The 12,467-nt window shown below is 36.0% G+C and overlaps 1 protein-coding gene across 3 annotated transcripts in view; it reads right to left on the bottom strand.

Moving 5' to 3' along the window:
- VPS13A (vacuolar protein sorting 13 homolog A) overlaps positions 1–12,467 on the bottom strand; it is a 107,459-nt gene that overhangs the window by 67,257 nt on the left and 27,735 nt on the right. For all 3 annotated transcript variants that reach the window (XM_059492794.1, XM_059492793.1, XM_059492795.1), the window contains exons 21-24: positions 9,797–9,929; positions 8,874–8,991; positions 5,096–5,234; positions 338–422 (exon numbers count right to left, since the gene is read on the bottom strand). In XM_059492794.1, coding sequence (XP_059348777.1) covers positions 338–422; positions 5,096–5,234; positions 8,874–8,991; positions 9,797–9,929 — 475 coding nt within the window. The remainder of the gene's footprint in view (positions 1–337; positions 423–5,095; positions 5,235–8,873; positions 8,992–9,796; positions 9,930–12,467) is intronic.

Here is a 12,467-nt window from a genome sequence, read left to right on the forward strand (position 1 = left end):
AATAATAACATATGCTGACAAAAATAAACCCACCATACCAAACAAAATTTTCTTGCTATACCCTCAGGAAGGGAATGACAAAAACAAGAATACAGAATTTTACTGCTATATATAGCAATATATACATATATATTGCTATATGTAGTATATTGCTACAAGTAGTTTGTACAGCATCAATTATAAGCTAAACAGAATATAACACTACTCAGCCCTCAAGAACTTGAAACAAAGCCCCATATCCTTGCTTACAGTAAGAATAATAAAGTAATTCAAAGAACTCAAAAACTTCTTGACTTGACCCACTTTTTAAGCAAGACCTTAAAACAGATTATACTACCTGACTCAGGAAATGAATGAAGATCCAAAACAGAATACACGCCTTGAGACGAATGTGGTGCTGGAAGCACAGGGGACAGTGTAGCCTGAAACAGGAGATATAAAAATTTTTCTTGTATTTATTGGTCATGTTACTGCATTCATATATACTGCATCCAAGTTTTACAACTTAGGGAAAGTGCAATTTACAACTTAGCTTAAGTGCAATTCAATAAAATTAAACACATTACTAAACTTATAAGGATGCCTAAACGAGGCCTAAAATAGGTAGAAGCAGCAACTTTTGCACTTCCATCTAACTAGAGAGAACACACTACAAAACACAGGAGGTTCAAACATTCAACTTCACAGACCAAAAGATGGTTAGAAATGGCACATGATATGAAAAATCATAAAAGACAAAACCTAGTCCCTCAAAGGACTACAATACAGCAACTTCAGAGAACAATAAAGATCAACAGCTCTTTACAAAACTAACACAAGTGCTGGGTGGGGAAAAAAGAAAAAGAGATACACAAAACATTAGAGCAGACAGGACTGCTTTCTATTTCACAGAAACATAGAAACATTTTGGTTAGAAAATCCAACTATAAACCTAGCACTGCAAGAGACATAGTTTTGTGGCAAGCCACATCTACAAGCCTTTTAAATAGCTGCAAGGATGGTGACTCATCCACCGGGCAGCCTGCTCCAATGATTGACAATCATTTTCGTGAAAAAATTTTCCTAATATCCTATCTAAACCTCCTCTGAAGCAATCTGAGGCCATTTACTCTTATCCTGGCACTTTTTGCTTGGGAGAAAAGACCAGCAACTCAGCCTTTCTCATGAGGAGGGCTCATGAGGAGCCCAAAACTGAGCACAGGATTCAAGGTGAGGACCCACCAGTGTCAAGGGACAGGGGGATAATCACTGCCTTGGTCCTGCTGGCCACATTATTGCTGGTACAGGCCAGGATGTCCTTGGCATTCTTGGCTACCTGGGCACACACTGGCTCACGTTCAGCTGCCAGTCAACCAGCACCCCCAGTTCCTTATCTGCTGGACAGCTTTCCAGGAACTCCGTCCCCAGCCTGTAGCACTGCTTGGGGTTGTTGTGACCCAAGTGTGGAATCTAGCACTTCGCCTCATTGAATTGCACTGCTTCAGACATAAGGGGAAAAAAAAACAACTAGTAAAATACTGAGAGGAGGCCTCACAGTACTCTTCAACTTTCTGACAAGAGGAAGCAGAGGGGCTAAAACTGATCCCTTCCCCCTGGGAACCAGCGACAGGACTCGAGGGAACAGCATGAAGGGGTGTCAGGGAGGTTTACACTATGAAAAGGTCCCTTTCCAAGAAAGCGGTTGAGCACTGGAACAGCTCCTCAGGGAAGTGGTCACAGCACCAGCTGGACAGAGTTCAAAAATTGTTTAGACAATGCTCTGCGGTATATGGTGTTGAGTCCTAGGGATGGTCCTGTGCAGGGCCAGGAGTCGGGACTTCAACGGTCCTTGTGGGTCCTTTCCATATCAGGATAATCTATGATTCTGAGTCTTCAACTGTGAAATGCAGTTAGGCACAACTCAGAGTAGTAACTGAAAACACGTGAAATGCCACTAGAGCGCACTCTAGAACAGGAATCTTCCACTCTACGTGGTTTCATATATGATAGAATTAAATGCTCTTAGTAAAAGTATCCAAATGATTTAGATATCATCAAGCCTCAGAAAGCAATCTCAGCAATCTGAGTTTGTAAAGAATTCTCACCTGCAAGTTCCACATGCACATGTATTATAGATGTGCCTTGCACAGAGTATCAAAGTAAGAGCCCTGTGCACTGTGTGCCCTTTCTTCTTGAGTGCCTTTGGCTCTGGACTGCACAGTTTAAAAGAGCTCTTTCCCTGCATCACCACATCTTGTCCTCTCCTTTGTTACTGCACTATTCAAAGTTCAGGCTCGGACAATTATTCACAACACCACAGTATCAAATCGATACATTATGGCAACAAGAAACATCTTGAATATTGTTTCCAAGGCTACATTTTTCATCTCACGCTCAACATTCCCACATCTCTGTCTCCAGCCTACATAATCTGATTTTATTGAATATATTCATGTCTACAAGTGTGGGAATCCACAAAATCAGAGGGTTTGGGGAAAGCTGCAAAAGGCAGGCCTCAGAGACAGCAGAAATGTGATTGGAGCTAAGCAGTAGCCATGAGATAGATCAGCAGAAAAATTATTTACAAAGTAGAAAAGCAATGACAAATAGAACAATGGTCTGTGTATTAACCCCTGTCTAGAATAACTCTCTAAGCTACAGAAAAGTTTATCTAGCAAGATATTAGGAAGTTTTAAGCTTAATAATGGAGCTCTTGCATTGTGTTTTAAGGCTTACAAGCAGATATTGTATTCACAACAAGCAGGTATTGTTTTAACCAAAGGTACGTGTGCTTACAGTGGTTGGATAGAACTACTGTCAATGTGCTTTTGCTTTGTGTGATTGGTCAAAAAACTTATAAAGTGTGTTGTAACATTAAGTTCTTGGTCTGCTGCCTGGGATGTGAGCTGATGGCATCTTCCCATTGTCATAATCATGTAATGAGACTGATGCTGAAAAACAAAACAGCTCAAGCCACGTTCTTCAGCAGTCCCGTCCCGTTTGTGATTTGTACATAAACCCCCACCTGGCAATATACAAGTAATAAATAGACTAAGTATTTAAGAAATACATGAAAAGGTCTCATCTGTAACACTTCCACATTCTATGAAAACAAGGACAAAAAAAAGAAATTTGACTTCATAGTACAAATCATGAAAAATGAACTTATACACTGAAGTGTCTTCTTGGACTAAAATGCTGAGTGCAAAAATGTAGAAGGATCTGTTCCAAAATGTCTTCTGTTTTCACAGCTCAAGATCACTTCCACCACTAACTCAGAATGTAACAAAGAAAACAGCCCTCTGACAAAGGATTTCACATTCTTTTCAGTTCAGAAATTATGGGATGTTAACAAAGTCCAGAAGAATTACAGTTGTAAGGATGAAAGCATGGTAGTATATCTGCCACCATCAAAGCCCAAAATCCACTCAAATTAACTGAATTTAATACCAGCAATTAAAGTCTGTCATGTTCTGAAGTAAATAGAAGCTTGAGCAGACAGGTCTAAGCCTAAGTTTTGATCTGGATTCACATGTAACACAAATATATTTATACTTGGTCCACAGTCTTTCCTCACCTCATCTACTGTATATCACAACTAATGTACAGGCAATACTAATTACTTCAAGGTCACTTAAAATACTTGAGACTTAGCAGTTAAATTCTATAATTAAATTCAAGTATAGTCAGTGCTATAAAGCAGAGGAAAATGTGCATCTTATACATGCAAATTCTATGCTTATAAAAGTAAAGTCCCAATACCTACCCTCAAAAAAAGTTAGTTTGTGATTTGTTGCACAAAACAACAGAGACTAAGGTGGCTTTAGCTGGGTATACTATTAGTATACCATTAAGTCAGAATTAGCTAAAATTTTAATGGCACCACTAAAGAGATGGCAAGAACCACGTGAAGAAAAATGCTCTTCACTGTATACATACTTTCAGTAGGTATGCATGTCAAATTGCTGCATTAACTGTTAATAAATATTACGCTAATATAACCCACAGAAAATACCAAACTGCAGTAACCTTCCAGAACAGTGCAGAATAATTTGTACAAAGATGGAAAGATAATTATCAAATAATCTAAAAAAAAACCCAAATACAAAGATGACCACTATTTCTGTAAGATCAAGTTCATGAGTTACTAAATAACATTGTTAGAAGTATTTACAAATGACAGAAAAACAGAGAGGAAAATTTTGTCTTTGACTTTTAAAAGAGTTTACATACATTCTAATAAGAGGACTGCTTTACACATGCATTAAACATAGCCAGATCACAAAGACTAGTCATGTCAAAAATTAGTAACTATGAGTTAATCTCCTAGTTTTGTTAAGAACAGCTCAAAAGGTGAAATACATTTTTCAGGAAAAATAAGAAGGGGAAACACTTCTGTTTTAAAGAATTTATAAAACAGTGAGCCAAACCATTTTCACCAAGGAAAGGGGGTGGCAAAAGAGCAAGAACCACTCTCCAAACTCCTAACTGATACAAGTGCAAGGGAAAACTTCCACCCCTGAGCTATACTGTGTAAAGGACTTGAAACGGGAAAAGCACTGAGGTCAGCTGAAAAAAAAAACTACTACTTTTACCAGGCATGCATTGTTTATAAAACAGATAGTGTGTATTTATTGTTTGACTTTTGAAACTCTCATATAACATGACATAATGCTTGAACTTCAAAAATTCCAGCATTTTAATGTTTTCTTCACTAAACAAAACAGTTGAATCTAAATTCTGCAGCATTATGATACATTTGAAGGTACAATTAAACGAAACTGAGTATGCTTATTAGTCAAGATTATTATGAACTACTAATTAATTCCCATAATAGTAAAACTCTGAGGGCTTCTATTTTAAATCCAAGCACTTGACAACTATTTCATAATTATGGGCTAAAGTTCAATAATCAACTAACTCAACAGCAAGAAAATTTTCTACAGCTTTAGAGAAAAAGCTAAATTTTTCAAGAGGCATGAAGTCAACACTTGTTCATCACTTTTTGTGAACCTTTCAAAACTGGAATATCAAGAAGCTAATATCAAGAAGGTTTTTTTCTGATTTTTTTGATAGTTTTCTTATAGTTTTTAATGAAATCTCTTAAAAAGCTTACCTCAGTCATTTTTGGAGGAGAACTGGTAGCAAGCGCACCTTCCGGCTTAGGAATGCTATCAATTAGCTCCAAGATACTTGTCACCTTCTGGTCTGATATTTGGATAGAAAGTAAAGGCAACTGTCCTGACAGTTTGAACCTATTTTTTAAAGAACAACATCAAAAGTTCCACAGTTAATAATCTTAAAATGATTTCAATAAAACTTCACATTATTTTTCTTCTGAAAAACACTGAAGTCCTCTGGGTCCAAAAATTCTTCATCTAACCATTGCATGTATTATGTGTTTTTATATATATATATATATATATATATATATATATATCAGCAACTATCCACTTAGTAGTGTCGTTGATATTCCATTTGCTACAAAGTTTTGTGGATCAGGACTACAAATCCTACTGATAACCACTTCTAGTTTGGTTACATAAGGCACAGTTTCCTTACAATCAGAAATTGCCCCCTCATGTTCATGCATTTAATTTAATTACTTAAAATAAATCACATAACTGAACTTTTACACAGTCTTTTATAGAAGAGAAGGCAGAGATGTTTTTTGCATGTGAATGTTTAGGGCTCAAAAGATCAAAAAAAGAATACAGAACACTTCCTAGAACTCATGTATAGTTAAGCCCACTACAGCAGTAGTCTAGATATTTAACAAAAGAAGAAACATATAGCCATACAGGGTATAAAAGAATAAAATAATCATCTTTAAGAATTAAAACAGTAAAACATATTTTAAGTGTAATAGAATACCATTTGGACAAAAAAGTAGAATCACATCAAACATGCACAATGAGTTTTTAAAGATTTAAAGCACTACTTTGTTTTTCATACAAGTGAGTGTAACAGAAGCAAGCAGAAAATTTGCTCAAAGAACATATTGTGTTTTTATTACAACTTCTAGTTAGAAAAGATAAAGAGGTCTGTTCAACAGGTAACAGGGAGCACCAGATGCATACTGTGTAAGGAACAAGACAAGCTACTTCCTTCCACTTTTGATGTGCTTAACTCACACCTGAATCTTCAAAGTGGCATAAAATTTAAAGACTGAAGAAGATGCGAGAATAAAAAGCTCCGTATTTTCAACCCATCTCAGCTAACTTTGATACTATGAGAGTATCTGAAGAAACAGTTTCTGACACTTAAGGAAGCACAAAATTGTACATGTTAAACTGTGACAGAAAACAGTTTTATTAATTTCTTCACATCCTTAACTTACAGGATTAATTCTCAACTACTGTTCTAATTCTTAATTCCAGTTCTGTCAGAGAGAGATTTAGACTTTTCCTTTTTTTTTTTTCTTTTCTTTTTCCTTTTTTGTTATTTTATTATTATGGAGACGGTTAAGGTAGATGTGTAACTACCAGGTTTGAAGGACCTCTCCCTCCTCTGTGCTCCTCAGTTGTTGGAGGAGCAATAGCAATTAAATACACAATAGCAATTCTCACCTTCATTGCACTTAAACCTCTCAACAAAAATTTGTGTACATTGTCAAGACATTTTTCATAAGTGTCTGTACAACAGACAGTCCATACAGTTAAAGGAAGGCACTCAGCAGATACAAAGCAGACAAATGCAAATAATCTGGGCTCTCTACACTGCTCTTTAAACAAAAGCTTTTAAGGTTTGGAAACCTCCATATGGAGAATCAATTACACCCCATTTGCAGAGACTGAGGCACAGAGAAGGTAAGTGCTTCAACTAATGAGGAAATCTGCAGAAACTTCCTTCAAGTTCAGTCTGGTTGTGGTCAGAAAGAAATGTTAAAAGAATGCCACCATCAAAGCTGCAAATCTGTACATTCCTTCAAACTGGAATTTTTATTGTGTTTATAATGAATATTATTAAATAGGATGCTCTTAATATTGCTATTCTAATACTTTCTTCATACACCTTCAAAAACCGTATGACAGACTCTCAGACACCTCTTCCAGAAAGTGGAGGGACCATACTACAGGATAAAACAAATATCAAAAAAATATAAAATCTTACACAGGCTGTAAAACTACAGAATTAGTGCTAGAATCACATTAGTGCTTCCAAATTTCAAGTAACAGAAACCATAAGGAGCATCCTATTACCAGAAATGAAACAAATGCAGATATTCACATCCAACCAGAATGAAAGTCTATTTTAATGATTAGGAAGTATAAGTAGATGATAACAGAGATAAACATTGAAAATCCTTTGATCCAGCAGTCATTACCAAAATTACCTAAATTAGCATTCTCCTAAAGGTAGCAATATAGAAATGTGCCTTTCTAAACAAAGTCAGGACAAAGCCTAGTAAATTCATTACTTTTTTGAACAAGAAAATTGCAAGGAATTCAAATGAGTTTAATGGTCATTGAAAGACATAAAATCAAAGAATCAAAAATAGAGACACCCAATCATTTGCTTTTCAGATGACTAAATATAAAGCAGGGGGCTTCCAAACTAAAAACTAATTTGTAAACATCTACTACATTAAACAACAATTCTGGTGGTAGGTTTTGCTGTAAAAGCAACATCTTTCCACTCATTTTTCTCATAGAACTATGCTGTTCTATGCAAGCAGTTCCAAACATTAATTTAAAAACCCCGGAAAAATATAATATTGGGTTTACATGACAGTACGCTTATAAAAACTGAAATATAAAGGAACAGATACATGTACATTAAAAATATATTTATATATATATATATGTAACTGATGTGAGCATAATATTCAACTAAACTATATACTTAACCCTATTCAACTATGCTAAAATTTTTACTAAAGTTTAGGGGATTCTTGCTGACACAAAAGCTACAGTTAACGTTCATCATTCATGCCCAATGCGATATAGAGAAAAATTACGCAGGAATTTTCCCGAATCTGTTTGACACATGAACTGCCAAAGTACATAAGGTAGCCAAGACAGTCAGACAGGTAGTACTGCAATACTGCAGGACGTGTACACATTAAGAGAAGACACCCCTTAATCCAAGTTATACCAATATAATTTTTGAGAGATGTGAATTGCAAACCTACATTAAAAATATGTCGTTCTGTTATATGACCATAGAAATGAAATCTCACTTTCTAACATAAGAAGATTCCTGTGAATTGCATTCCCCTTATTTGACCATCTTCAACAGACAAAAAGTAAGGAGGGAAAACATTAAGATGTTTTGTAAGCATCAAAATTCAAAATCTGGCCTCCCAGGTTTCCAGAAGGTGGCAGCATTACATCATGCAATCACTGATCGTTATTAACAGTACTAATTATTTTCTTCTGATTGGTACAATTTCTATAACTAAAAAGATTTCACTAAACAACCCTAAGTGCAAATGCAAGGCATTAAGAGCTGTTTCCACAGCAGGTAAACTAACTAGAACAATAAGCCAAGTCACAAGAGAGGGAGTATGACAGCCCATTATTTTTCAAAATATTTTTGGTATTTATAGAACTGATTTTAAATTCAGATTTTTAGCTCCCTGGTATTTTCAATGAGAACTGAAATGCAGCTATTAGGAAGACTGAATTAGAAGAGATAGTAAAATCTTAATTGTCTTTAATAAAAATCTTTAAATATTTTAAGCATACTACTGCAACATTCTATCACCTCTTTGGTATCTGAAAACTTATTTTAATTTATTTTCTATTTTTCTAGATAAATGTATTTTACTTTCAATATTTAAATATAGCCAATGTAAAAGTGCACAGGTATAACCAGATCCTTATTTTTTCCTCTTTTTCCCCTCAAAAAAGTAGTTTACCATAAAATTTCAAAATTGGGAAAATACATACCTGGGCATTCTTGCATCTGTAACAACCATAGCCCTGCTAAATTCCAGGTTGACATCCAAGGGCTGCAAGATACACTGAGATGAGTTTTTCAGTTTCCGAGCTTCTCGCCAGTTCTCATCTACAAGAGCAGAGAAAACCTACTTTAAATACTGAGATTCCGTCTCAGTACACATCACAGAATTCAAGTATCTGATATTAGTACATATTCCTAAAAATTCAGGTGTCACGATCTCTTTTATAGTTCTATCAACAGATGTATTTATACCTCTGAACTTTGGACATACAAGACTAATTAATGATTTCTCCTACTCTCATCTTCACAGCTACAGCATCCATGGGGTAGACTTCCCAGGACCGAATTCTTAACACGTGTAGTACTGGGAGTTTAGGCTCTGTATTCTACCCTGGAGAGTTAAATCATTAAACTGAATTAAACCCAAAAGATTAGGAATTAAATTATTAAAAAGTCTCTGATTGACTCTATGTTGCTAGTTCCCAAAATACTAAAGTTTCCTTTGATAACTTATTGAAGTAGTTCAATTCACATTCTTTCCTTACCCTCAAAAAAATTATCAAACCTACAACTACTTGTGGATTCTGCTTTAAGTCTGGAGAAAAGCAAAGGCATTGAAGGAAAACACCATAAACAAAGTAATTACAGTCTTACATTCACTATGCAACAAATCAAATGAGATGTATTCAACAAAAGGAATTTTATTATGAATTTGCTAAAATTGGAACTGAAGTCCTAAAGGTATGTTTTGGAAATTCATTGTATGTTGATAGTACTGAATTTAGAACACTTATGTTTGGAGAAGTACATTCCAAAAGATTCTCCACTGCTTCAGCTACAAATATGAGGCACAACCACCATCACATTGTATTCAGTCATATAAAGCAAGATTACTTTCATGAATACTTACCATGTTTGCTGTACAGTAACTGCATGCTACTGAGCTGGACATCAAAACTGTCATAAGCTCTGGACATTATATCTTCAATTGAGGTTTGCCCTACTTTGATTTTTGATAAATCAGAACGACTTTTGCTTGCCATCTTAAAATATGTAAAAAAAAAAGTATAAATTAATTTCAGAAATATTCAGGGCACTAATTCTATAAATACTTGTTCCTACCATAACAAATTAATCAGTCCTCACTATAGACCACAGTCTTACAACTGTCACAGCACAGCAAATATCTAAAATTTCTAGACTGCACCAAAACAAAAATCAGAGTATTAACACCATTTCTTCCACAAAGAAAGGAACAAAAAGCAAATTAAAATATATTATATACTATGTACAGAATAATTTTCTTCAATAAGTGACTTATACTCCAAAGTATAAAATCTCAAACCCTTTTTAATCAGTAGAATAATCATTCAGAATTTTTATATATAAAATATTACTGCATTAAGCAACTGAGACACGTGAAAGGTATTTCTGAACTCTGTTGAATTCAGCTGTGACACATTAGAGAGGAAAAGATGATTTGGACTGTTCATCATCAATGTCTTTCCTTTAGTATCAGTCAACAGTCCTTTGATTCAGCTCTGGGACACCCATACTTCTCTGGTATTTCACATTTGTATGTATCCTACCTGATGTTCATCTCTGATGAAATGTGTCTGTCCTCATCCTTACACATCCAATAATTTTGGATTCATATTTGGTTTTGTCAAACCCAGGCAATATTCAAAGGAACTAAAAGAGGTTGAAAAACTAGCATCTAAGACACAGCATTTATTTTTCAGTACTGCTGGACTCTAAGTCCATTGTAACTTTTATGTTAAAAATAACTTGGAGATGCAAATTCAGAATGACTAAATTAATAACCCTATTTATCTACTGAGGCACAGTTTTAATTTTACATGCCATTTTTCCTCCTGGGGCTTGATCTTTTCCAGTATGCAACTGGGGGAAAAGATTGTTTGTTTTGTGTTAAACATTCTCATTCAACAAATGACCCACTTCTCACTTAAGCATATGTCAGTCGAAGTGAATAGAGAACTACGAATCATATCCTGACAGGCAACTAAATTTTCTCTGGTATTTTCTTATGGTATTTCTAAATTCTATTAAATCAGAGGAACCAACCTAGGAGTCACATTCACTACAAAAATTACTCATCCACTTCAGGAAAAAAATGCCACACACACTGAAGTCTACATTTGAAATGTGTTCTTCTATGTGACACTTTCAAGAGTAATCTTGTATGGGGTGGAAAGGGAAATAGGCTATTAGGAGGCTGTTTCAAGCACACAAACAACTACAAAGTACAAACTGCCCACAAATGACTAATACTCAGAAGAGCTAGTGAAATTATCTGTCACTGAAATAACTTGGATTTACAACCAGATCACAAAATTTTTAGTATCCACAGAGTAAGCTTCTTCACTAATTCTACTTTCTGAAGCAATCCAACACATTCTTTTTAAACATGACCTATTGCACAGACCTGCAGTTGGACTGCAGCAGCCCATTACCAAATCATCAGCACGACTGATGCACCTAATCAGAGCTCTGGTGGGAACATGCTGCCACCCAGGTGCCAGGCTGCAGGATGTGTCTGACTCTTACGCCAACACCAGACAGCAGCAGTGAGCACACCTGTGGGAGGTGTGCCTAAGCAGAGAATCCCTCTGCTTAGTGACATAGCTCAGGGAGGAGAGCAGCAGGTCAAGCTGATTGACAGCCATCTGAATGAGAGCCAGTGAGTACCCAGGTGGCCAAAAGCAATAGTGTGGCCAGCAGAACAAGGGGAGGGATTGTTCGTTCCCCTGTACTTGGCACTGGCGAGGCTGCAGCTTGAATACTATACTTTATTTGGGGTTCCGCACAGCAACACAGACATTAGGGTGCTGGAATATGTCCTGAGAAGGGCAAAAGAGCTAGGAAGGGATCTGGAGCACCAGTCCTATAGCCAAGGGAGCAGAACACATCTCCTCTAAGGAAAAGGCAGAGAGAGCTGGTGCTATTCAGCCTGAAGAAGAGAAGGCTCTGAGGAGACTTTTCAGCAGCCTTTCAGTATTTAGAATGGGCCAAAAAGAAAGATGGTAACAGACTTTACCAGGACTTGGTCTGACAATTCAAGGGGTAACACCTTAAAACTAAGAGTAGATATAGACTAGATATAAGGAATTTTCTTAAAATTAAAGTGGTATGACACTGGCACAAGTTGTCCAGAGAGGAGGTGTACACCCACCCCTGGGAACATTCAAGGTCAGGATGGACAGGTGGCTGAGGAACCTGATCTAGTTAAAGATGTCTCTGCTCATTGCAGTGAGGTTAAACTCAATGACCTTTAAAGGTCTCTTCCAAGCCAAACTGTTCTATAATTCAAGCTGAAATCACACGTTCAGAAGTAATTATGTGGAAATTACATAGAAAACTTATTCTCATTAGCAAGATCTTAGGATTTGAAACAAATTTTTGCTAAAAAGCAGACAGCAATCTAAACAGATACTAAGTGGCAGAACCAATTTTACCCAGAATACAAGTAAATAAAAAGTAAATTGCCTACATGCATGTAAGATCACTTATCCTGAAGTACACAAGTTCATCACTGAGTAAGAAGAAGACCGCTAATAATA

This window comes from Ammospiza nelsoni, chromosome Z, assembly GCF_027579445.1.
Source record: "Ammospiza nelsoni isolate bAmmNel1 chromosome Z, bAmmNel1.pri, whole genome shotgun sequence".
Lineage (NCBI taxonomy): Eukaryota > Metazoa > Chordata > Aves > Passeriformes > Passerellidae > Ammospiza > Ammospiza nelsoni.